A 27,913-nucleotide genomic window follows, 5' to 3' on the forward strand; every position below is an offset into this window, starting at 1 on the left:
AATCAGATGTTTGAATTCCCAACTTCTCATAAGACAATGTTTCAACCTCACTCTGCAGTCACGTGTGTCATGTTCACGACCAGCTAATTTTAATGTAGGACTTTCATACTATTTCCCCAAAATTAACCAAAGCTGTCTCACCTGGTTGATGTCATAATAGATGACTCCAAACTTTCCGAATTGCTCCACTTTTCCTGATATGTCATCAAATTGATAGAGATCGATTGGCAGTGGCGTTTCATTGATTACAGCCTGCATGCTGGTGACTCTGAAACTGTTGTCGTAGGTGTAGTCAAAACGTGCATTCACCATCCCATCCTCACTGAAGCGGAATATTTGCCGGTCAACCAGTGGGCCAATTTGGCGGTAACGTATGGAACATATAAACCCTTCAGTCTGCAAGTTGACCGTCTTCAGCACACCTGCCGTCTCATCATATGTAAAACTGACGCGAGTTGAATCATACAGAATCTCTGCCATCTTGTTCTGAGAAGAAAGATAAAAGAGTGTCATATTGATTTGCGACAACGGATACAGTCTACATCCTATCAGCGTCTGTGTAGTTTATACAAGCTGTCAAACATTCCTATACATTCACCACTGCAGAATCTACTAAAGTATATCAGACCTCCAACACCCTGGTGTCTGCCTGATATTGCTTGTCTGCTTCCTGATTTCCCTGTGCACCATTGATTTTACTCTGCTGTCAAGAACAAAACCAAAACGGAAACCTGGCGCATACATTCATCTTTGAGTCCTCTGTTCTCTATAGTATAGAGAGGAGTATTGTTTTCTTTCATATAGTTTTTACATAGTGTCTGATTGCTGATTATAGTATACTCTCAATGGTATAGACATTGAGAGTGAGATAAATAATAGAGTATAATAAATACTTCATGTACCATACACACACACACACACGCACACACACACACACACACGCCGTACTTTCCGGACTATAAGTCCCAGTTTTTTTAATACTTTGGCTAGGGGAGCGACTTATAATCAGGAGCGACTTATATGTGAAATTATTAACACATTACTACTTGATCATTAACACATTATTTACTTTCTATAGTATAATTGATCACTTCACATGTTATTGTCACTTTAAACCGCATGGGGGCGCATTAAAAGTTAAAGTCCCAATGATTGTCATCATAGATGATTTCAAGATGGCGGCGCGTGCATACGCAGAGACCTCTCTCTGTCCCGCCCAAACGGTGTTTTGTCCGTCTAATGAGTGTTTGTCCGGCAGTTTTTTTTGTTCGTCTCGTCGTACTGAGTCGTACTACAAGTATGGCAGGCAGGTTCTGCTTGACATCGGCCAAAGCGAGTTTTGTCGAGTTCTGGACTTTGATGCGGGAACATTAAAGGAGCTCGGCCTGCTACGTCCTGAAGCGTCGCCGGGCTCGTCTGCTATTCCTCCCCCGGTTGGGAAGCGTCGAAAGCGGTGTGCGAGGAGGCTGAAGAGGGGCAAACGCGGGGGCGTCCGGGCCAGGCTGGCGGCCAACCCTGCTCGCCCGGCCGTGCCCTCCATTCTTCTGGCGAATGTTTGATCGCTGGACAACAAAATGGATTACATTCGCTTGCTGCGATCTGCAAACCGGACAGTGCGGGACTGCTGTGTGCTCGTGTTCACGGAGACTTGGTTGACTGTCAACATTCTGGACTCTGCTGTACATTGTACAAGGGGGGAAATCTCGTGAAGGTGGAATTTGCGTCTACATCCGTGACGAATGGTGCCGGGACTCTGTAGTGGTATGCAAACACTGCTCGCCACTGGCGGAGTTCGTGATCATTAAGTGCCGTCCTTTTTACCTGCCAAGGGAATTTACCGCGATTCTGCTCGTCGCGGTTTACATCCCGCCTTCCAACATTGAAGGCGACAGGATCGCGGCTCTTAGTGAACTGTACCAGGCTCTCAGTGAACAAGAAACAGCGCACCCTGACGGTTTCACCATCTTCGCTGGGGATTCTAATCATGCTAATCTGAAGTCTGTTTTTCCGAGGCTTCACCAGCATGTTACTACTCTTGGTCTACTCTTCGCATAAAGGAGCTTTCAAAGCCGCCCCCCTCCCCCATCTTGGACTTTCTGACCATATCACTGTTATGCTTTTGCCCGCATACAGACAAATGGTGAGAGCGTCCAGGCCAGTTCGCAAGCAGGTAGGTACGGGTGTGGCCTGAGGGTGCCTCTGATGCACTGGGTGAATGCTTTGGCTCTACTGACTGGGACATGTTTAGGAGGGCTGCCACTTGCGACGATCGGACGGACATTGAGGAGTATACTGACTCTGTTTCCTTCTACATCAGGAAGTGCATTGATGATGTGACTCACTCAAAATCCATCGTCACTCGGGCTAACCGGAAGCCATGGCTGACGGGGGCTGTCTTCAGGCTGCTGAGGGCCAGGGACAAAGCCTTTAGAGCGGGGGATGAGGCTGGCTTGAGGACTGCGAGGGCTGACAAAGATGCAAAGAGGGCGTTCTCATGCAAAATTACCGCCCACTTCAAGGACAGCAGGGACGCACGGAGCCTTTGGCAGGGCATTCAGACCATCACGGATTACAAGCCCACGCCGCAGAGCTGTGAGGGCGACGTCCGTCTGCTCAATGACCTCAACCGCTTCTTTACTCGCTTCGACGGTCAGAACAGCACTTGCCCGCTGAAGGCCACTCCCCCTTCACACGAGCTGCCCCTGTGCCTCTCCGCCGACAGCGTGAGGAGGGCGCTTGCCACTATCAACATCCGTAAGGCGGCGGGCCCTGACAACATCCCGGGTCGTGCGCTGAAGGACTGTGCTGGTGAGCTGACGGATGTCTTCACAGACATCTTTAACACTTCCCTGCAGCAGGCCATCGTCCCGTCATGTTTCAAAGCTGCCACCATCGTACCTGTGCCGAAGAAACCCGCTCCGTCCTGCTTCAATGACTACCGCCCCGTGGCACTTACGCCCATCATCATGAAGTGCTTTGAGCGGCTTGTCATGGAGCACATCCGATCCGTTCTCCCCCCCACCATTGACCCCTTCCAGTTTGCGTACCGAGCCAAAAGGTCCTCTGAGGATGCCATCTGCTCTGCCCTCCACTCGGCCATCACCCACCTGGAGAGAAGGGACTCGTATGTGAGATTGCTGTTTGTGGACTTCAGTTCTGCCTTCAACACCATTGTGCCACAACGCCTCATCAGCAAACTTGACACGCTGGGCCTCAGTACCTACCTCTGCAACTGGCTACTGGACTTCCTCTGTCAGAGGCCACAGGTAGTACGTGTTGGTGACAAAATCTCTGCCAGCATCACGCTGAGCACGGGGGGCCCCCAAGGCTGTGTGCTCAGTCCGCTCTTCTTCACCCTCCTGACGCATGACTGCACTGCAACCTACAGCGACAACCGTATAGTGAAGTTTGCTGACGACACGACTCTGGTGGGTCTCATCACCAAGGGAGACGAGACTCAATACAGGCTGGAGGTTGACCTTCTGACCACGTGGTGCAGGGACAACAACCTCCTGCTGAACGTCGACAAGACCAAGGAGATTGTTGTGGACTTCCGGAAGGGTCACACCCAACACCTGCCGCTGACCATCGACGGTGCTGTGGTGGAGAGAGTGAGCAGCGGCAAGTTCCTGGGGGTGCACATCAGTGAGGATCTCTCCTGGTCCACCAACACCGCATCACTGACAAAGAAAGCCCAGCGCCGCCTGTACTTCCTGCGGAAACTCAGGCGAGCGAGCGCCCCTCCGGCCGTCATGACTACATTTTACCGCGGCACCATTAAGAGCCTCCTCTCCAGCTGTATTGCTGTTTGGGGTGGCGGCTGCACTGACTACAACTTGAAGGCCCTGCAGCGCATAGTGAACACGGCTGGTAAGATTATTGGTGCTTCGCTCCCCTCCTTGAAGGACATTTACATCTCCCATCTCACCCGCAAGGCGACCACGATTGTGAGTGATGTGAGTCACCCCGCTCACTCTTTGTTCGAGCTTCTGCCCTCTGGGAAGAGGTACAGAAGCCTGCGCTCCCGCACCACCAGACTCTCAAACAGCTTCATACTCCAGGCAGTCAGGATCCTGAACTTGCTTCCCCGTTCTGCGTAGCGTCCTGTACTTTTACTGTCTGTATGCACACTGGCTTTTATTCGTTGTGTTATCTATTTATTTATTATTTATTGTTACTCTTATTTATTGTTTGTGCCTTCTTGTTTTTTATATTGCGTTGTTTACTTGTGTGTCTATCGTGTAATATGTCTTGTCACCGTGGGATAGGGAAAACGTAATTTCGATGTCTTTGTGTGTCTCGGCATGTGAAGATGTTGACAATAAAGCAGACTTTCACTTTGACTTTTGATACACACATCTGGGTGTGGTGAAATTTGTCCTTTGCATTTAACCCACCCCCGTGTGATTTTGATCCATCCGCTGGGGCAGAGGGGAGCAGTGAGCAGCAGCGGTGCCGTGCTTGGGCATCATTTGGTGATCTAACCCCCCAATTCCTACCCTTAATACTGAGTGCCAAGCAATTTTTATAGTCTTTGGTATGATCCGGCCGGGGTTTGAACCCACAACCTTCCAGTCTCAGGGAAGACACTCTACCACTGGTGCTGTGGAGTAATTGGAGCCGCAACTGACAATGAGTCTGACCTCAGCGCCGCATGTATTTCCGGAGTCAGCAGTGGCGTTGTTTATAAGTGACACGGAGGGTGAGGATTCCGATGGATTTAATGATTTGGAGCGGCACAGATGGTTTGATAAACATGTTATTTATGTTAGTTATTTGAATGTTACATCGGGCACGTTCTCAGTTTCTCGTTTGTGTTCATGTAACATTTGCATAGCGTATTGTTTAGCCTGTTGTTGCCTATTCATGTCTGTTCTTGGTGTGTGATTTTGTCAAATAAAGTTACCCCCAAATTTTTTTTTTTGCATTTTCTGGCTGATGCGACTTGTACTCTGGAGCAACTTATTGCCCGTAAAATACGGTGTGTGTATATATATATATATATGATTTGAGGTGAGTACCGTAATTTTCGGACTATAAGTCGCGTTTCTTTTCATCGTTTGGGTGGGGGGGCGACTTATACTCAGGAGCGACTTATATACATATATATGTTTTTTTTCACTTTTTTGGGCATTTTATGGCTGGTGCGACTTATAGTCCGAAAATTACGGTATTATTGCGCGCATTATATATAAATATATATATGTTTTAGCATATATATGTATGCTAAAACCTTTAAATAAGAAATGAAATGCACACACCTGTCTGCGATATTTGTACAATATACGCCGTCCAGTTCCAAGATGGGCAACTCTAAGGAGCTGATCAAAGAGAAAAACATCATAACATTTTCAGATTATACAATATATTTATGTCTGGACAATGTTCATCACCTAAAAGCAGGCATGTGTATGTTTTTCAATACAATAGTTAACACAGTTGGCAGTTGTTTTAATAACACATAATTTCATAGTAATACTTTGCATATCTCTGTAGTGTCATTAATATTCAGGTCTGTCAACTTTGGCCAAATCTTAGATTGAGATTCTCCATTCCTTGAAAAAAAAGTTTACATGGTTTAAATGAGAATTATTTATTTAATTATTATTACAGTTATTTTTGGGCGATGAAATAATGTGAACCTTTTGAACTGTTTTTTAATGTCATTACCTATATATTGCTCATAAACTTTACTACAATATACAGTCTTTACTCCAGAATATTAATATGAAACTTTATTAAATTATTATAAATATTCACGGCAGCTTTATTTTTAGACCCTCCAAACACAATATCATAGCAGATTGATGGGTTTAACCTAGTGTTGTTTATCTATCGAAAAAACAGTTCCAGTTTTAATAACACATAATTTCATAGTAATACTTTGCATATCTCTGTAGTGTCATTAATATTCAGGTCTGTCAACTTTGGCCAAATCTTAGATTGAGATTCTCCATTCCTTGAAAAAAAAGTTTACATGGTTTAAATGAGAATTATTTATTTAATTATTATTACAGTTATTTTTGGGCGATGAAATAATGTGAACCTTTTGAACTGTTTTTTAATGTCATTACCTATATATTGCTCATAAACTTTACTACAATATACAGTCTTTACTCCAGAATATTAATATGAAACTTTATTAAATTATTATAAATATTCACGGCAGCTTTATTTTTAGACCCTCCAAACACAATATCATAGCAGATTGATGGGTTTAACCTAGTGTTGTTTATCTATCGAAAAAAACAGTTCCAGTTTAATTTGTGTTAATTTTGGCATAAGAGGTTTGACTGGAAAGGCGGCTCGGTGGAGCACTTGGGTAGCACTTGGGTAGCACGTCCGCCTCACAGTTAGGAGGGTGCGGGTTCGATTCCATCTCCGGCCCTCCCTGTGTGGAGTTTGCATTTTCTCCTCGGGCCCGCGTGGGTTTTCTCCGGGCACTCCGGTTTCCTCCCACGTCCCAAAAACATGCTTGGTAGGCCGATTGAACACTCTAAATTGTCCCTAGGTGTGAGTGCGAGTGCAGATGGTTGTTTGTCTCTGTGTGCCCTGCGATTGGCTGGCAACCGGGTGTCCCCCGCCTACTGCCCGATGACGCCTGGGATAGGCTCCAGCACGCCCGCAACCCCCGTGGGGACTAAGCGGTACAGAAAATGGATGGATGAAGGTTTGACTGGATTACTTACACGATTCTGACCGGTGTGGCTGCTTGCATACCCACACATTTCCTGATTAGTGATTTGAGGTGAGTAGTATTGCGCGCATTCCTTATTGGTCAGTGTTTGTTTGTATTAGGCAGCTACGGCAGGAACGGCTCCTCAGATGTGCAACGTCCCGGACCGACTTTTGCCGCCCACTGGGCGTGACCTTTGACGTTACTCCTGATTCCACTGGATTTTTTTCCTTAGCATGACAAATGAAAGTATAGTATGAGAGTGTGAGATCGGACAGAAATGCACGAGACTCTCACTCAAAGCCCAAGAGTTGACAGCTCTGAATATTGTATTCACTGTTGTTAGTCCATCCGTGTAGTGTCATTAATACTTCATTGTTCTCACTCGGTCCAGCTATATCATTTGTTGTTCATCAATATAACTAAACTATGGGAAATTTTTGATTGCTTAATGACTCTCCGTAATTTGCAAATTTATGTCTATGTCCTAAATGTACATTTTGCACTGGTGGCGTTTTTTCCCTAGTGAGTGAGAATGACTCTAGCAAGACAAATTCTTTGTGTGTTTTAAAATCTAATGGTAGCATTCACTACCACAGCCAGCACAACCACAAACCCAAAATTAATCTACATAGTAATTGAGTCTGTGTCATGTGGCACCATGGGTCTTGCCTTCATGATTGCAAATACAAACAATGTGTTCATTAATTTATGGGGTTATTCACACTCACTTTTTTCATCTTTGTAAAAGTAAAATTACGTTGCAGGTATCAAACACATAGGCTGCTTAAAAGGGGCTGCCAAATGTGCAGGAATTCTTGAGCCTTGGAGTATGTTGACCAAAGCATATAACAGTATATGCCTAAGATATTCTTTTATTCTTAGGCTCTATATTCTCTGAAGCTGCTTTCAAGAAAAAGTGGAAATCTATTGCATAGTTGTACAATATCTAATCTAAACCTGCTGTTACAGCAAATTACGTAAAAGTAATGTCCATATCCAGTGGTACTGGGGTACACACCTGTCCATCTTCAGAATAGTCCACAGTAACTGAGGCGTTGCTCTCAGGTGGAGTGTAGATATTTCTGTAGTAGCCAATGGATCTGATGGTCTGCATGGTGTGTCGAGCCACGCTTGGCATGGTAACAGCTGACAAGCGGTCCCGTGAGTCATAATCGAAAATGTACTGGTGCTGGCTATGCAGCAGTAAGACCATGGACTGTTGAGACAAAAAGCAACGGTATGTAACGTATCCACAGTACGGCAAGTAGGGGTATGGACAACATACCTTGAATGAACTTTAAAAATAAAATTAAAATATAAATAAAAAAAAATAAAATAAAATTAAAATATATATATATATATATATATATATATGAGCCTCGGCCAAAGGTTGCTTTAAATAATACACCAAATGAACCAAGCAATCAGAGATAGCAGTCCCAAGTGCAGTTGAACAAACATTCAACTACAGCATCAATGTGTGTCTAAGGAAGGGGTCGGCAACCCAAAATGTTCAAAGAGTCTGGAGCCGCAAAAATCTAAAAGCTTTTCATAAGGCAACATAGACTGTCAATACATGAGCTGTATGCCTACTATTAAAATAATTAAGTAGTCTACAAATACAGTGGAGCCTCGGTTTCCGAACGTCCCTGTTCTCTAACAAATCGGTATTCGAACAAAAAATTCCAGATTTTTTTGCTTTGGATGTCGGGCGAAATTTCGGTTGTCGAACCTCGCGAGATGAGCCGAGAGGACCCGCATGCCAACTGACTCCGTTCGTTATTACATTCTCGTTACTCCGAGGATTGCATCAACTCTTATCATGCCTCCAAAGGAAGTAAGTGGGAGCAGTAAAGCTGATCTTGGCGAAAATAGGAAAGTAGTGAGCATAACGGTTGAATTTAAAAAAGAATGAATCGCAAAATATGAGAAGTTGTTAGAGTTGGCGCGGGGGTTTTGCATGGCAAAATCGACAATAAGCTCGATCCTGAAAAAGACGTGGAAGTGATGTTGCGAGAGGGGCGACTGTGTTTACTAAACAACGGCCACACAAACTTTGATACAGTACGTATACCGTATGTTATCTTTCATTAGAATTTCTGCATTTTTTTTTTGTTTTTGTTTTTTGAAATTAAGAAAACGTTTTTGCTGTTTTCTTTCACATGATCTTTGAAATGTTGTCTTTCATTGGTAAAAATAAAAAAAATGTTTTGATGGGCTTTTTTTCCCCCTCACAATTTAAAAAGATATCTTTTACTATTAGAATGAAACACACAAGCAAGTTGCTACAGATACAGCAATACATTCCCCAGCCTAGCCTACTCCATTAATTCAGTTTATTATTTATATTATTTATTTATACATTACCTACTCATTTATTTACGCAGTTTATGGTGCAAAATAATGAAAAAATGCTTTAAAAAAAATTGTTTTTTTTGCTTGGAACGGATTCGATTTTTTCCATTATTTGTAATGGGAAAACATGAAAATAGCATTTTAAACCTTATGTCTTTTTCCTCTTTTTGCTATATTTTTTGAGAGTTGCAATTGAGAGAACTTTGAGACTTAATAGTTTTGCTTATTGGGATTGATGAGTGGAATTGTTGTTGTTTGTTCGAACAATTGAGACTTGTAACTCTTTTTCTTACTTATTCATTAAATTTCTACATTATAATCATTTAATTTCGATAAATGATTATTATGGTCTTTTATATTTTAAATCTCCTTTGTTTCTCTATCATAGTCATACTGTAAACCGTTCAGTTCTTTTTAAAGTGAAGACAGCTTTAATCCTTGACATCAGGAATTGTCAGATCTGGGTCGAAATACCGTAATTTTTGGACTATAAATCGCATTTTTTTTCATAGTTTGGGTGGGGGGGGGGCGACTTATACTCAGTTTAAGAAAACTCAAATATCCTATCTCAAAATATATTAGAATATCATGAAAAAGTATACTAGTAGGGTATTCAACTAATCACTTGAATCGTCTAATTAACTCGAAACACCTGCAAGGGTTTACTGAGCCTTGAAAAACACTCAGCTTGGTTCAGTAAACTAAATCACAAGCATGGGGAAAACTGCTGATCTGACTGCTGTCCAGAGGACCATCATTGACACCCTCCATCAGGAGGGTAAGACACAAAAAGACATTTCTCAAAGAGCAAGCTGTTCACAGAGTGCAGTTTCAAAGCACATCCACAAAAAGTCTGTTAGAAGGGGGAAATGTGGCAGGAAACGCTGCACAACCAAGAGAGATGACCGCTCCCTTAACAGCATTGTGAAGAAGAGTCACTTCCAGAATTTGGGGGAGTGGACTGAAGCTGGAGTCCAGATATCAAAAGCCACTGTTCACAGACGTGTCTGGGAAATGGGCTACAAAAGCCGCATTCCCATGGTCAAGCCACTTCTGAACTCAAGACAACGGAAAAAGCGTCTGACTTGGTCTATGGAAAAGAAGCACTGGACAGTTGCAAAGTGGTCCAAAGTCCTCTTTTCAGACGAAAGCAAGTTTTGTATTTCATTTGGAAGTCAAGGCGCCAGAATCTGGAGAAAGGCTGGAGAGGAGCAAAATCCAAGTTGCTTGAAATCCAGTGTGAAGTTCCCACAGTCAGCGATGGTTTGGGGAGCCATGTCGGCTGCTGGTGTTGGTCCACTGGGTTTCATCAAGTCCAGAGTAAATGCAGATTTTAGAGCACTACATGCTTCCGTCTGCTGAAGAGCTCTATGGAGATGATGAGTTTCATTTTCCAGCATGATCTGGCGCCTGCCCACAGTGCCAAAACCACCAGTAAATGGTGTACTGATCATGGCATTACTGTCCTCCATTGGCCTGCCAATTCTCCTGACCTGAACCCCATTAGAGAATTTGTGGGGTTGTGTTGCCTTTAGCGCTGTAATTTTGTCAATAAATAATTTCATATGGTTACAATGTTGTAAAAATGTTTTAATAAGTTAAGTAATCATTTCGATCTTGTAATAATAGATAATTCATAGTTTAAGTTGAAAAATATTGTTGTGAAGCGCTACTTCCGGTTTTGCTGAGCCGTCTACAGGATGTTATGAAGTAGCCATGTTGTGGAATGCGGTCAGACTTACATCTGTTGCCATCTGCTGTGATTCATTAACGAGGCAATGCCGTAAGTCGTGTGTCACTTTAATCTTAATGTTTACGCTGGTATTTTGCTATTATTTTGTTAACTTTATTGGATGAGCGCACTTTATTTTCATGTTCTCATCAGCTATTCGCTGACACTATGTAACGTCTGTCGCAGTTTTCACCGCTCAGTAAAGAAAATTACAAGCTAGTACAGTCTCCTGGGTTCTTTGCTGGTGGTTTAACTACGCGTTTCCTCAAGACGCTACAGTGAAAAGGCAGCATCTGATGTGTCATCGTGGTCAAAATGGCAGCAAGAAATAGATCTGCGACAAGTCAAACCGGCAGCACATGTTCATCCGTAGGAAGCGCTGCTCGTGCCCGAGCTAAAGCAGAAGCAGCAAAGGTGAGAGCGTCGTTTGCAAATAAAGAAGCAGAGCTAAAAGTGGAAAAAGCTGAAAGTGAACTACAAAAAATGAAAATTGACACAGCGCTAGAAGTGTTAGCATGGCAAAGAGAAGCTCATGCTGCAGAAGCAGAGGCTGAAGTGCTAGAAAATGCAGAGGCAACACAAGAGAAACATGAGAGCAGAAATTCTTTATTGGACAGAGTAAAAATAGAAAGAACAAATTACTATGTGCAATCACAAAGCGAAATTCGACCTCCAATCGTACAAGTATCAGCTACACCAACGCAACACAAGGCCTCAGATAACTCATTAGTAACATGGGATCCATCTGAGGAAGATGCTTTTGAGCCACCACCTGTCAGCATTAGGCCAAAGTTCACGTTCAAGAAGACAGCTTTGCCAATTCAAACCAAACTTGGGACAAAACCAAAAGTAGAACAAACAAAGAACGCTCTTAGTCCACACGCATCCCCATTCATGCCTCATTACAATAATGCAGCGAGCTTACCTCACCCAGCTGAGCCGTTTGCCCAATATATGGCACGTCGAGACCTGATCACATCTGGCCTCTATCAATATGACGATAGGCCAGAGAACTTCAGAGCATGGTACTCTTCATTCAGTGGTGCTATAGCTGAAGTCCACCTGACACCGACTCAAGAGTTAGATCTCATGACCAAATGGCTGGGAAAGGAATCTAGTAGTCAGGTGAAGCGCATACGCTCAGTACACGTCAACAACCCCAGTGCAGCCCTAAAGAGAGCATGGGAGAGGCTTTGTGAGTGTTATGCGGCCCCCGAAGTGATAGAAAAGTCACTCTTCCAGCGATTGGATAGCTTTCCAAGATTAACAACAAAGGACAATGTCAAACTGCGCAAACTAGGGGATCTCCTCCAAGAGATTCAAGGAGCCAAGGAAGACAGCTATCTTCCTGGTTTGTCGTATCTGGACACTTCACGAGGAATAGGTCCAATAGTCGACAAGCTCCCGTACCCACTCCAAGAAAGGTGGATGACTCAGGGTTCTAACTACAAAGATCATAATGGTTGTTTCCCACCCTTTCATTACTTTTGTACGTTTATCTGCAAAGAGGCAAAGAAACGCAATGACCCAAGTTTCACCCAACAAAATAGTCAAACGTACATTAAACAAGAAAGATCCAACCCTAAGAGCTTTAACTCACCCAGACCTATCGCTGTGCACAAAACAAACATTACAACTACAAACAACGACATAAACAACAACTGCCCACTGCACAGTAAGCCACATCCACTAAAGAAATGCAGGACATTCAGGTACAAACCATTGGAGGAAAGAAAGGCCTTCCTCAAAGAGAGAGAAATATGTTTTAAATGCTGCTCTTCAGACACTCATCTCGCTAAGGACTGTAAATCTACAGTAAAGTGCACTGAATGTGACAGCACACGCCACGACACCGTCATGCATCCAGGTCCTCCACCTCAAAACAAGGCTCCTTCACCTGCTCAAGAGGATGGCGGGGAGGGAGAAAAACAACCCGACAATGTCGACGTAACATCAAGCTGTACTGAGGTATGTGCCCAAGGTCATTGGGGTCGCTCATGTTCGAAAATATGTCTCGCCAGGGTGTATCCAAAGGGTAAAAAAGACAGTGCAGTTAAAGCTTATGTAATCCTGGACGACCAGAGCAATCGTTCCTTAGCTAGGCCTGAGTTCTTTGTACTTTCTAATATTAAAACCAAGCCTTTCTGCTACAACTTAAGAACATGCTCCGGCCTTGTTGAAACACAGGGCAAGATGGCTGAAGGTTTCCTGATCGAGTCGCTTGATGAATCAGTCATCATCCCATTACCTCCTCTTATTGAATGTCCAGACATTCCCAACAATAGGAGTGAAATCCCAACTCCAAGCGCTGTGCTGCACCAGCCTCATCTTCGTCTCATAGCCAAATGCATTCCTGAGTTAGATCCTCAGGCTGAAATTCTCCTGTTGCTAGGTCGAGACATCTTACGTGCACACAAGGTTAGAGAACAAGTCAATGGGCCCCATCATTCTCCGTTTGCCCAACGCCTAGATTTAGGTTGGGTCGTAGTTGGAGAGGTGTGCCGGGGTAAGGTTCATAAACACACAGTCAACACGTTCAAGACGACGATTCTCGAAAATGGCCGTCCAACAGTTTTCGGACTCTGTGACAACTTTCTGCAACTCACAGCAATGCCACGCACTAAAAGACAGGATAAGGCACCTGAACAAACTCTCGGAAAAACAGTATTCAATCGCACAGAAAACGACAACAAACCAGCTCCATCTATCGAGGACATTCTCTTCTTGGAGATTATGGACAAAGGAATGTATAGAGATGACAAGAATAATTGGGTAGCACCCCTTCCCTTCAAAGAACCTCCCCAACAGATGCCAAACAACAGGGAGCTTGCAGTCAGTCGTTTTTTGTCTCTCAAAAGAAACTTACAGAGAAAACCTCAAATGCAAGAGCAATACGTCGAGTTCATGCAAGGCATTTTCTCCAATGGTCATGCTGAAGTGGCTCCTCCACTGAAACAAGGTGAAGAGTGCTGGTATCTTCCAACTTTCGGGGTTTATCACCCACAAAAGCCCAATAAGATCAGAGTTGTTTTTGATTCCAGTGCCCAGTATTCCGGCGTCTCCCTCAACAGCGTCCTTCTCTCCGGGCCTGATTTGAACAACAGTTTGCTTGGGGTCCTCCTACGATTTCGGAAAGAGGCAGTTGCCATTATGGCAGACATACAGCAAAAACCAGCTCAGTGGCCCAGTGGTTAGAGTGCCCGCCCTGAGACTGGAAGGTTGTGGGTTCAAACCCCGGCAGGGTCATACCAAAGACTGTAAAAATGGGACCCATTGCCTCCCTGCTTGGCACTCAGCATTAAGGGTTGGAATTGGGGGTTAGAAGAAGTGGAGCTCTTTACGTCTCCCTCCTTGCACAGTTATTGATATAATAATATGTGCTAAACAATAAAACAAACAAAAAAAACTAAACCAAATGTTTCATTGTTCCCTGGTGCGTGATGACCACCGGAACTATCTCCGTTTTCTGTGGCATAAGGACAATGATATAAATAAGGAGGTCATCGAAAATCGAATGAAGGTCCATGTATTTGGAAACTCGCCATCACCTGCAGTAGCCGTTTATGGATTGCGCAAAGCCATCCAGGATGGGGCAAAGGACTATGGCGCCGACACAGTCGAGTTTGTGGAAAGGCATTTTTACGTTGACGATGGCTTGATCTCTGTGCCTTCTGCAGCTGAAGCAATTGACTTGCTCCAAAGAACCAAAGCCGCTCTTGCTGAGTCCAATCTGCGTCTGCACAAGTTTGTCTCTAATTCTCGAGCAGTCACAGAAGCCTTTTGTCCTGACGATTGTGCAACAATCATTAAAAGCCTAGATCTGGAAGGTGAAGAAACTCAGTCACAACGAAGCCTAGGTCTCATTTGGGAAATAATGACAGACACTTTCACCTTCTCAGTGGCCACTGCAATTAAACCATTCACTCGCCGAGGTGTTTTGTCCTCTGTTAACAGCATCTTTGATCCTCTGGGTCTGTTGGCACCTGTCACTATGCAAGGAAGAGCGCTACTCCGTGAACTATCATCAGAGTGTTCAGAATGGGATGCACCTCTTCCGGAGAACAAGCAAAACAAATGGAAAAGTTGGAGAGATTCCCTAAAAGATCTTAAAGAGCTTCACGTCCCAAGAACCTACACTATCAACTTCTCTCAGGCAAGCAGAACGCAACGAACTGTATTTATTTTCAGATGCTTCAACCAAAGCAATTGGTGCTGTAACCTACCTCAAAGCAGTCCAACAAGATGACAAGGTTGAGGTAGGATTCATTATGGGCAAGGCAAGACTTGCTCCTCAATCAGAACCCACTATACCAAGGCTTGAACTGTGCGCCGCCGTCTTGGCAGTCGAGATGGCCGATCTAATTCAGGAGGAGTTAGACCAACAGCTGGATGCAGTTCATTTTTACACAGACAGTAAAGTAGTTCTCGGCTACATCTGCAACGAGTCAAGAAGATTCTACACATACGTCCACAACAGAGTGCAGCGTATTCGTCAGTCCTCCAAGCCAGAACAGTGGCATTATGTGCGCACAGAGGAAAACCCCGCAGATCATGCTTCACGATCACTCACACCATCTCAACTGGCAAAAACAATATGGTTCACCGGACCATCCTTCATCTATCGTTCATCTGCAGAAACAAACCAAGCAAGTGGGAAGTTTGAATAAATAAATAACCTAGCTTGTCCCATCCTACACAATGTCATAAAACATCCCCTGCTCTGCTAATCTAGAGGTCAAGGGCTTTAACTTGTCTATTCAGTCCACTGTCACCCCCACCCTTTTTCTCGTAATAAAGATGCTCTTGTGGGAAGCGAGAGTCAGACTTCATTCGACCATCGCTGTAAGCACAGTGACGAGTGAACTCTCCGCCTGCAGGTGTCTAAAATGACTTGCTTGACTCCTGTGTGGTTCTTGCAAAATAAGTTAGAGTGAGCACCACCCTAACATTTTGGTGCCGAAACCCGGGACCCTCATACCCGCCATCTGGCTGACGGAGGAAGACGTGCTGCATTGTCGACAAGCCAGCGTCCATTAGGAGGACCTGGAAAAGAAAGTCCTGGGAAGAGAACTTCTTCGCTGGGCCAGCATCTTAAGTCTACCTTCGTCTGACAGAGGTGGATTGACGGGACCCGGAAATGCAACGAACCAGGGGTCAAGTAAGTTAAAGCCCTAAAGTTGTGTGATTGTTTTGTGAAAGGCGAAAAAGTAAAACTGCACAGGGAAAACATAAAAAATAGGCAAGACAGAAGATTTTAAGTCTTGTGGAAGGAGGGGGTGTTGTAGAGTCCCCCTCCGGATGAAGTGGCTCTTCTGGAGCAGTGGTTTTCAAACTGTTTTATATATTTTTGTAAAATCTCACGTACCTCCGTGTACCCTCATTTGACAACCACTGTTCTAAGGGGTACAACTTTGCGTTGGCAGGGCTGGGTAACAAGACTGTTGTCTTTAGTTCCCAGGGAAGGAAAGGGTGTTGTAGAGTCCCCTCTCCGGATGAAGCAGCTCTTTTTTTAAAAAGAAAAAAAAGAGGACTTTGCGTAGGCAGGGATAAGAAATTTGTGTGGTTGAGTGTGCGACTGGTAGGATAAATTGACTGCAAAGAGAATTTGGTGGAAGGTCAATTTAAACCTGCATTGAGGATCCTCAAAGAAAATAAAAAGAGATTAAAAAAAAACACTGGAAAAACTAAAATTAAGATGAGAAAAAGGAACGATAAATCTCTAGCTCTTGAAGGAGATGAGTTCATGGCGAGTAGATTTCTTGATTGTATGTAATACATAATGAAGTGGAAAAAGAAAAGAGAGAGAGTTGAATTGTGCTAGACTGTGGTTGAAAGCTTCACAAGAGACAAGAGAATAAATCCAAAGGACAGAAAGTTGAAAAGTGCTGCGACTATGTTTGTCAGGCCGGAAGACAATGAGGCCACAGTGCGCAGGCGCACTGTCCCGGCCACGGCTCCAGCCGCAGCTCAAGCAGAAGAGCAAGAGAGGCATTCCGCTCGTGTGCAAAACTTGTATACAACGACTATGCAGTGGGCCAGACATGCTAAAAAAGTGATCCAAAAAGGCAAATGTTCTGATGTATTTCATCTAGATAATGATGGTAGTGATCTAGATGAAGATACAACGGTCATCTTCCAAAGTTCCCAAAGGGGCAGAGGAAGAGTTAGAGACTAACAAGGCCGCAGGCCGCCATTCAATTCAAACTCGACATCAAATTTGGACTGTTGAAATTATGGGGAACGGGGACACTTGGCAAGAGTGTGTCGTCGTGTAAAACTGTACCAATCAAAGGGCAGAAGAAGAGGCAGAGGAAAAGTCACATTTACAGCATGACAAGCTTCCTCTCCTTTGACCCCTCATGCTAATACAGAGAAAGAAAGAATAGATGCCCATATCATATGACAGCAAAACATGTCATTGTCAGATTATCGGAACATTCATAGAGCTCCTGTCCTTACAAGAAGTATGACAATGCTGTTTGTATGCCCAACGACAAATTACCAGGGAATCAAATTGTGTGTGTACACTAAAGTTAGAATTTGCAAATCAAGTGGTAAATGAATGCAACTTGAAGATAAATAAAAAAATTAGAATGTACTGGCCTTGTGTGCGTGGGAGGGACTAGCTCATGATCGACCACAGGAAATGGCCAGCCTGTGACGAATCATTGGTGCTGGGACCTGCCCTACACGCGCGAGAGCTGTGCATGTGTGTTAAAATGATGAAGATTGGCTAAACTTTTAGTGTAAAGAAATTTGCTAGACTGTGGTCTATTCAATTTGCACCGCAGAACAGAAACGATTTGGAAGGATGAAAATGAGAGGAAAAAAAGAGAAATGTGTTTGCGAGCAGAAATTGATCCACACTAGTGCATGTTAAGTGTCGAGCCCTCATGAGAAATTTGAAAAAAAACGACAGAACATGCTTTCAGGAATTGGAAGAAGCAAAATTGTGAATTTAAGACATTACAATGCTACATTTAATAGGAATAATTGATTGATGGTGTTATAAAATTATACAAACTGCTATATGCGAGCTAAATCTGAGAAATTGAGTTCTTTAAATTTAAAAACAAAGGGAAAATCCAGATTAATTTGCCAGTAGTTTTTATGAGTTTAGTTTTTTTTTGGATGGGTGGATTGTTCTATCAGGAACCTTGAGTTGAAAATGGTATATGAATGTTGTGTGGTGAGCTTGGATGAATTGAGACCAATGTGATGGAAAGACTCCTTTTTGGAGACTGTGTGAGATGCAAATGAGCATTGATGAATGATTGCCTTGAATGATAGGAAAATACAGGTTGAATGGTTGAAGCTGTTGGCGACTACTATGGAAAATTAGTAGAGCGACTTTGCTGAAAGAGTGGTTTTCAGTAAGTTGAATGCTAAAATGAAAAACATAGCTTTTGGATTAATGATTAACTAGAGAAAAAACTGGAGAACCAGTAACACATGCAGAAGATGTGTGAACTGGGAAATTGAGAAGCGTTTTGGAAAGAAAGTCAAATTAAATGATGGAATCATATGTAGTAAAGAACACATTCTCCCAAAAAGTTTGTCAAGGTGTGAGGCATGGGCGTTGCCAAGCCTCAGAAGGAGGGAGTGAATAGGACAGATAGTGAAAGATAGTAATAATACAAACCTTTACGACATATGGATTTCCTAATACATTTAGTGTCATACTGTGGTAAAATTCTATTCTGGTATCATGCAATGTATATCTCACTAGTAAGCCTAAGTGTGACCGGGTCATGTTTCGGGTCAGGTTCGTGCGGGATTGTTTGGGCCTTGGTCCATGATCTCATTGGCACGAGACATCTGGTTTCCATTAACAACTGACAAGATATGCACCCGAGTGAGGAAAGGGAGGCTAACTCATAAATAATGAGGAGATATTGGGAGTAATCTGTTGGTCCTTTCTTTAAGACCCTTCCTGGTGCAGATAGGTTAGCAACAAGAGAGATTTAGAGGTTCAACAGAAAGACAGTTAAAAGAAAACAACATTATTAATTTGGACAGTTGCAGGCTAACAGGAGCATGAGAAAGAAGAGCTAAGAAGCGGGATCCAATTTGATCAGGGAGATTGGAAATTAACAACACCATATTCTAAGTCACATTTTTGAGCAACCATGACACAGGTAATAACGTTTGAGAGGTCAAGACATAGATCAGGGCTAGATGTGGAACGCAGACCTCGAGTTAATTTTGAATAATGATACTGAAGACAATGTACTGTCTCATTAAATTGGAACTATAGACAGAACGTAGCTCAAAAAAATAGGATGAGTTGCAGGACTTACAATATAAAGACGAGATCGCTGTTACTAGGAGAATTTGAAGTTTGGTAAACAAACGTTACTAGCGAATTGATGGCAGCAGCTACATTTGGTCACAAGTTTGATGTCCCAGTCTGTCACTCTCAGTGCCAGGATCCCTGAAACTCGATCCCGAGACTCTGCCTGCAGCCATGGACGTCTACAAAACGGTGCCTGGCTTTGAGGCACCTTTGGCCTTGGGCAAGGACAAAGAAAGACTGTTGTTGTACTTGGAGGGGGAAAAGTACACTCCGGAGGAAAGACGACATCCTCGGGGACACAAAAAAGACAGTGAGAAGCGGAGGAACTCACAATGTTGAAAATGGACTCATTTGAACAATGGACTCATTCGAGAGTGATGGATGGGTTGACTCTGAAGCAACAACAAAAGAACACCAACTTGCAGCAGAAGACACATGGACATGAAGTGGCCGACGGCCAAATCGCACTCCTTGCTGTGGCGTGGCTAAACTTGGTGGGGCTTGAGTCAAAGTGGACAGGAGCTTCATTGTGCACTGAGTTTGACAGAACTGAGGAGATTTGATAAAAATCGAATAATGCGTAGAGCTCCAGAGAGAAGCATCATGGTCAGAGATTGAACAGATTGGACAAAACAAATAGGCTAAAACGGTGAGAAACAAGAGCGAGATCTGATGTTTTGGCTCATCAGGCGAAAGAAGTAGAAATTGAGTTAGATACATTTTAGAATAGGACATTTGGACTAAAGTGAATTCAGTCAAGAGGAAGCTAGGTTGCTCACTGTACCTACTCAATAAAATAGTAAGTTCGTTGCTCCACAGTGGAGTTTGGGTGGTCAGAAAGTTGGATACGTTGAATCTTTGACTTTCACACAATCATGCATAGGAGTCGCACAAGGCGACAGTTAACAAGACAATGACTGCAATAGGGATCACTTACGACTGCACCAACATGGAAAAGTAGAAGCAAGGGAGTTGAGTAAGGGATTATATGCTAAACGGTCCGCTATACAGTTACCAATAGGAGGTTCTATCAAAAGAAGCTACATGAGAGATGTATGGAATACCTTTTTGTGTTCTGTATTCGTGCGTAATCTCTGTAAAGTTGTGTCAGGCTGTTGTTGTTCATCTGAGCCTTGGGTGCGCGCTCGGTGTGTGTGCGTTTATGTGCACAACCTGTGTGGGTGCGAACGTGTTAGGAAGAAGACGGCATGGGAAAGGGAATCTCCTTTAAGACAGGAGGCAATAAATGGGAAAGCCCCTGTCATGAACGGTCTTTGGTTAGGAGGAATCATTAGGAAGTGCTCAAACTCTTCTTTCAAACACTCCTATCTGCCTCGTTCAAAAAGGCATTACAATTGACTACAAGAGTTGCAAAAAGCAGATGAAGAACATAGGTAGCATGATCAGGGCCCTCAGGCTGAAGGATGTGTCAAATGCAAATTTACTGCCGCCTGATCTTTCCTCCTCACAGGTCGACAACCCCATCAATCCAGGAGACTGGGTCTACATCAAGGTCATCAAAAGAAAGAACTGGGCCAGCCATGGTGGGAGGGACCATTCCAAGTCTTGCTGACTTCCCCCACCGCAGTAAAGATCGCTGTACGACCCAGCTGGATTCACCTCAGCCACTGCAAGCTACAGGGAGTGCTGGACCCCTCATCTCGGGGTGGTGGCTAAGTCTACGAACAACGATCCCAACTTCGCTAGGCGGGGGTATGTCTCGGTGTTCCTGTCATCTTAGTAGCAACGGGGCTCCACATGCCAGGTGGATCCTCTGCTGCGTTGTGGTTGGAGCATGCTATAGTCTATGGACACATCTGAACAGACCAAGTGTCAATGTTGACCGTGGAAAACGATGGTCACACGGTGAGAACTTTGAGGACTGGTCATGGGACCCCAGAAACCCATACGAAACCAACACTTGGTACCGGTATGTGAAGGTCGCTGTGAGAGCGCACACACAGGAGGGATGTTATCTGTGTTTCCAAAAACTCCCCTTGCTCCACACAAGTTCACTTGGAGGCCAGAGCAATGAATGTCACTGAAGCGAAATGTATGGCATCCATGGGAGGAGTTGGATATCAACACCGTACAGTGACGCTACCCCTACCGCCCTGGACTCGCAGGAATGAATCTGTGATCAAATTGGATTAATCCCAATGTAACTGTTGGAGGACGACAGATGCCACAAGTGGCCTAAACCAGAACGCTACCTGGAATGGACTACACGTGTTTCATCCAAGAAAACATGACCCACGAATGCATTAACAACTACTGCTCTCCAGGAGGAAACTGGATGGGAGCTTTGGACATCACCGCTGTGTGCCAGGATGGGAGAGCCACTTCAAGGCGTAAGGGCTCTCCTGCCAACATGGCTGCACCATTGGACGGGACCTGCTTCATTCAGAACGGATCATGGCTATTTTCATTTTTTTATTGATAGCATTCTGGTCGCCTAAGGCAGAGGGACCGTGTGAGACTTTTCCTGCGATTTAACATCGGCCAGCAGGTTTTTAGATCACACAATAAGTTTGAACTGGAGTATTGAGGGAAAACCTCATCTTCACTGGAAGTTATTGCTATCATTCTTGTTTTTGTCATGTTTCACCCTACACGTTCCCCAGCCCGTCCGCTGTCGTCTCAGTTTTTTATTGATCTTTTTTATTATTGTTTTTATTATTTTTACTATTCTTCTTTATATTTTCTTCCTTGTGTTTGGTTGATCGGGTTCACATAATCATATGATAAAACAGGAGGGATATGTCAGGGTTTTCTAAAACTATCTTGATCGTATGATTATGTTGGAATGTGTGTAACCAGTAATAAATAACCTAGTTTGTCCCATCCTACACAATGTCGTAAAACATCCCCTGCTCTGCTAATCTAGAAGTCAAGGGCTTTAACTTGTCTATTCAGTCCACTTGCACCCCCACCCTTTTTCTCGTAATAAAGATGCTCTTGTGGGAAGCGAGAGTCAGACTTCATTCGACCATCACTGTAAGCACAGCGACGAGTGAACTCTCCGCCTGCAGGTGTCTAAAATGACTTGCTTGACTCCTGTGTGGTTCTTGCAAAATAAGTTAGAGTGAGCACCACCCTAACAACGAGCAACGTTTGGAAAAGAACTGTTGGCTCTTCAAGATGGAAAACCAATTCCCACACAAAGCCCTCTACAAAAACTCAGCCCAATCCTGGATGATGGCCTTATAGTTGTCGGAGGCCGAATCAAGCACTCTGATTTTGAGAACTTTGAAAAGAACCCAATAATAATTCCCAAGGACTCTCACATTTCTCTCCTGCTCACTCGTCACCACCATGAGCAAGTAAAACACCAGGGTCGCCACCTGACAGAAGGCGCAATAAGGGCTGCTGGGCTTTGGCTTATAGGTGGCAAAAGACTTGTCAACTCTGTGATCCACAAATGCATTATTTGCCGCAAACTACGTGGAAAACGGGAAGAACAACGCATGGCAGATCTGCCATCTGAACGCCTTAAAATGTGTCCTCCTTTTACTTATGTGGGCCTTGATGTTTTCGGGCCATGGACAATAACTACCAGGCGTACTAGAGGTGGACAAGCCCAAAACAAGCGCTGGGCCATCATGTTTAGCTGCATGAGTTCGAGAGCTGTACATATTGAGGTGATCGAATCCCTGGACACATCCAGCTGTGTAAACGCCCTGAGACGCTTCTTTGCTCTGAGGGGTCCCGCCAAAAGTCTTTTATCTGATCGAGGTACAAACTTCATTGGGGCATCCAAGGAGCTAAGAATGGACAGTACAGTACAACAGTATCTAAGTGTCCAAGGGTGCATCTGGGAATTCAATCCACCTCATGCCTCCCACATGGGAGGCGCCTGGGAGCGCATGATTGGTGTGGCTCGAAGAATTCTGGACTCCATGCTGCTTCAAAACAAGGTAGAACTAACTCACGAAGTGTTGTGCACTCTCATGGCGGAAGTTACAGCCATCATAAATGCAAGGCCACTTCTCCCAGTTTCTTCAGATCCAGACAATCCATTCATTCTGTTTCCGTCAATGCTCCTCACGCAGAGATCGTGCCTTCTACCACCTCCTGGAGAATTCTTGGAGAAGGACTTGTACACTAAGCAATAGAGGCAAGTTCAGGTTCTTGCCAACCAGTTTTGGACGCGTTGGAGAAGGGAGTACCTGCCCTTACTACAAAAGAGACAAAAATGGACTCAATCTAGAAGAAATCTGCAGGTCGGTGACCTTGTTTTGCTCAAAGACAAGCAGGTCACACGCAACAGCTGGCCTATGGCCCGGGTCACTGCAACATTCCATGGAAAGGACAATCGTGTAAGAAGGGTCGAAGTTAAGGTCAGTGACCAAGGCAACATTAAGACATTTATGCGACCAGTGACGGAAATCATCTTCCTCCTCCCCAAGGACTGATTCTTTCAAGGTTTAGTTAAGCTTATAGTGCCCCCTACGGGCCAGGCGGGGAGTGTGTTGCCTTTAGGGCTGTAATTTCATCAATAAATAATTTCATATGGTTACAATGTTGTAAAAATGTTTTAATAAGTTAAGTAATCATTTCGATCTTGTAATAATAGATAATTCATAGTTTAAGTTGAAAAATATTGTTGTGAAGCGCTACTTCCGGTTTCGCTGAGCCGTCTACAGGATGTTATGAAGTAGCCATGTTGTGGAATGCGGTCAGACTTACATCTGTTGCCATCTGCTGTGATTCATTAACGAGGCAATGCCGTAAGTCGTGTGTCGTTTTAATCTTAATGTTTACGCTGATATTTTGCTATTATTTTGTTAACTTTATTGGATGAGCGCACTTTATTTTCATGTTCTCATCAGCCATTCGCTGACACTATGTAACGTCTGTTGCAGTTTTCACCGCTCAGTAAAGAAAATTACAAGCTAGTACAGTCTCCTGGGTTCTTTGCTGGTGGTTTAACTACGCGTTTCCTCAAGACGCTACAGGGGTATTGTGAAGAAGAAGCTAAAAGACACCAGACCCAACAATGCAAATGAGCTTAAGGCCGCTATTGAAGCATCCTGGGCATCCATAACACATCAGCAATGCCACAGGCTGATTGCCTCCATGCCACGCCGCAATGATGCAGTAATCCGTGCAAAAGGATTCCCAACCAAGTACTGAGTGCATTAATGGACATTTTCAAATGTTTGATTTTGTTTTGCTGTTATAAATCTTTTTTTTTTACTTGGTCTGAGGAAATATTCAAATTTTTTGAGATAGGGTTTTTGGAGGAGTTTTCTTAAACTGTAAGCCGTAATCAGCAATATTAAAATAATAAAAGGCTTGCAATATTTCAGTTGTCTTGTAATGAATCCAGAATGTATGACTTTTTTTTAATTGCATTACAGGAAATAAGGAACTTTATCACAATATTCTAATTTTCTGAAACAGTCCTGTACAGTATTCCCTCAAATATCGCAAGGGTTAGATTAAAAAAAAAAAAACGCCAGCAATAAGGACATACCCACAAATTAGAGGTTGACTTTAATTTTTTTTCCAGGATGGTTCCGCCTCCATTACCCCGTTAAGAGCCCCTCCCAGCCCAAACAGTTCCCTTCCCTCTAAATTCAAGATTCAAGAGTTTTTTATTCGCCATGTTTGAGCGTGCCAAACAAGGAATTTGACTTCGGTAAATCACAGCCTCTGTTCAACATTTACTAGCTGACTAACAACACTCAGGACATGTGAAAAATGGCAAATATTCTCAAACATCCCCTGATCTTAAACTCCCAAGAGGGCAAGGAAAAACTCAAAACTCCAGCTAGGGGAAACGAGAAACCTTGAGAAGAGAGTACAGATGGGAAGGTCCCTTATCCAGGATGACCAGGCTGCAATGGATGCAGAGAGGTCACATAGTACAAACAGTGTAGACAAATGCTTGTTACACTTTATAAATTTAACTTTTAAAACGCAAAATGAAGAATACATGGAGAGCTGCAGGCTGTGAGAAGAGCACGCTCTGTCCCCCAGCAGCAGACGAGTACAACGGAACGTTGGCTAATCCCCTGTACATTCATGTTTTTAAGACAAGCAACGGTTCCCTTCCCTCTAAATCAGAGGTGTCAAACTTATTTTTGACATGGGATACTTTGTAGATACAGATGACCATTATGACCGTGAACTCAAATAAATGTTTAATCACCTCATCAAATTATAACATCATATTACATGCAAACAATCATAGATTACTAGCTCTCTTTTTTTCCTCCTGTCCACGATGATCTCCTTTGTTTTCTTGGTGTTCAGAACCAGGTTATTTGCAGAGCACCAGTTTGTGAGCTTCTGGACCTCCTCCCTATAGGCTATCTCGTCACCATTCGAGATCAGCCCGACCACTGTGGTGTCATCAGCAAATTTTACAATCATGTTGTTGCCGTGGGCCCGACTGCAGTCATGGATATAAAGACAGTAGAGGAGAGGGCTCAGCACGCAGCCTTGTGGTGAACCAGTGCTCAGTGTGCGTGTAGAGGAAGTCTCACCGTCTGGGGCCTGTTGGTCAAGAAGTCTTTGATCCAGGTGCAAGTGAGAGGGGGGAGGCCCAAAATGTCCAGCTTTGTGACCAGAACGTTTGGGATGATTGTATTGAAAGCCGAGCTGTAGTTCACAAAGAGCATTCTAGCATAGCTCTGCTGCTGTTCCAGGTGGATCTGTTCGCCCGGTATGCGAACTGATGGGGGTCGAGTGTGGGGGGGAGGCAGTCCTTGATGTGTTGGAGAACCAGTCTCTCGAAGCACTTCATTGTTACTGGGCTCTTTGACTTGTGAGTGACTGTATGACTGGAAGAGGTGCTTCCGTGAGCTTCCCCTTTGCGAATCAAAAACAATCCTAGCTATCTGTAACACTGTAATAAAGCAGTCATAATGATCAAACAGCCCAACTTCTTATTATGAAATGTCTTTTTGTGAGAATTTAAAGAAGCTTTTCTTGTGTAGTTTTTTTATTTTCAAACTTAACCAATAAAGACCTTCTCATAAGCTAACTGTGAGCCATGAGAGGTCTGTCAGTTATGAAGAGCAACTTTCACACAGTTTGTTTCCCTTGTTTCCCAAGGGAACAGTCTTCAGTTAATGGTGCTTCCCATTTACTTGCAAATTTACAGTGATAACCTTGCTTTGTGCAAGGAAGGAACACAGAACTAACCTTTTGAGTCCGTTTACTTTTGTGTGTGTGTACGTGTGTGTGCGTGTGTGTGTAAGTGTGTGTATGTGTGTGTGAGTGTGTCATTTATCTTTTTATCATGTCTCTGCAGACACATCTGTCTGTACTTCACTGAAAGAAAGAAAGAAAGAAAGAAAGAAAGAAAGAAAGAAAGAAAGAAAGAAAGAAAGAAAGAAAGAAAGAAAGAAAGAAAGAAAGAAAGAAAGAAAGAAAGAAAGAAAGAAAGATGTGGGCTTCTTTCTTTCCCCTTGAGTTGGTAGAGTTGCTGCACATGGATATGGGTATAAATAAGCAGTCGGACTTAATTTGATATCGTATGATGCTGCTAAAAGTTAGTAGTAAAATACAGCAATAAAAGTGTAACCATTTGTCCATAGTAACTGTGTATAAACTGTAGCTCTCCTTTACCTTATCTAAATAGGTGTAGCTCCATGTCTTTCCATCAGCAAATACTCTGGAAATGATCCTTCCTTGACTGTCATACTCCCATTTCTCTGTGGTTGGACCCCTTTGCAAGCCAGTTACCTGCCCAGTACTGGACACACACAGAAAACCACACTAGTCAAATCATATTAATATGAGTTTTTAAAAATTGCAACTTAGATGGCTACCTTGTACTACATTACTTTAAGTCGTTATCTTCCTTTTTTAAACTTAGACCACAGCTAAAATAGACGTTGATTAATCACTCCCTGACATTGTCTACCTTGTTTAGCAATAGTTTGTAGATGTTCTTAGAATCTGTGTGTCTGCGGCAAAGATACTGCAAAAGAAAATGGTTCTTTGAGAAAAGTATCTTTGATGGTAAGTTACTTAAAGTCAAAGTGTGGGATCTGATGGGATGCTGAGTAGTGCATTTGAATTTGACTGTTGACTAGTGGTGCAGGAATCAAGTGATGTGTCACTGCAGCCTACAAGTCAGCATTGACTTGCCACTTAAGATTAATTGTGCTCATTTTCATAGCAATTAATTTGCAATGTAATTAATTAATTTAATTAACACGTTAAACTGATAGCCCTAGTTAGAATGTGACAAGATAGGAAAACAAAAAGCGCCACGTAACTAAAAAAAACATAATTGTGTTAGAATGTAACATGAGCGCCATTCAAACAGAGAATTGTAACTGTGTTAGAATTTAACCAAATATGGGAAGAAAACAATTCAGGTTTACACATTGCTTTCTCTCTCCCTCTGGTGTATCTCTAAACTCTAATAACTAGGGTCCCAAAAGTACTCCGTGTGTAAGGTGGCCTATAATAAGTGATTGGACACTGAATACATAGAATTACATAACAATCCTGATCAAACAAATTAGTGTAAATTCCTCAGGGCACAGATGATTACCTGGAGTATGTCAGGTTAACAGCAAGTAACTTGCTGCTTGGAACCCAGAGTGTCGGATGCCCTTGGGTGTCATAAATGATCTTCAGAAGGAACTTCCGGTGATCATCATAAATCTTCTCTGTTCGTAAAGTGCGATCGTAATCTACAGACAATAGGTTCCTTCCATTCACCTTTGAATGAAAGAGAGATATGTTCACATCTTACAAGGGAAACAAGGCAGTTACCCAGTAGTGGTGAATTTGTCTGTTAATGTTAAAGTGCAGAGGTGGGATGCCCTGAGTCCTTGAGTTTCTGCGAGTATTTCACCCAGTCCAAGTCAGCCAAACACTTTAG

At 43.4% G+C, this 27,913-nt stretch overlaps 1 protein-coding gene and 1 pseudogene across 7 annotated transcripts in view; one reads left to right on the forward strand and one right to left on the reverse strand.

The window, feature by feature from the left end:
* The window catches only part of LOC133152007 (teneurin-3-like), a 490,458-nt gene that overhangs the window by 37,682 nt on the left and 424,863 nt on the right, over positions 1 to 27,913 (reverse strand). For all 7 annotated transcript variants that reach the window (XM_061275473.1, XM_061275476.1, XM_061275475.1 and 4 more), the window contains 5 exons: positions 27,581 to 27,750; positions 26,644 to 26,770; positions 7,698 to 7,895; positions 5,262 to 5,321; positions 142 to 486 (listed from right to left, as the gene is read on the reverse strand). In XM_061275473.1, coding sequence (XP_061131457.1) covers positions 142 to 486; positions 5,262 to 5,321; positions 7,698 to 7,895; positions 26,644 to 26,770; positions 27,581 to 27,750 — 900 coding nt within the window. The remainder of the gene's footprint in view (positions 1 to 141; positions 487 to 5,261; positions 5,322 to 7,697; positions 7,896 to 26,643; positions 26,771 to 27,580; positions 27,751 to 27,913) is intronic.
* On the forward strand, positions 22,341 to 23,589 carry LOC133151649 (uncharacterized; annotated as a pseudogene).

This window comes from Syngnathus typhle, linkage group LG3 (genome assembly GCF_033458585.1).
Source record: "Syngnathus typhle isolate RoL2023-S1 ecotype Sweden linkage group LG3, RoL_Styp_1.0, whole genome shotgun sequence".
In the NCBI taxonomy this organism is placed as follows: Eukaryota; Metazoa; Chordata; class Actinopteri; order Syngnathiformes; family Syngnathidae; genus Syngnathus; species Syngnathus typhle.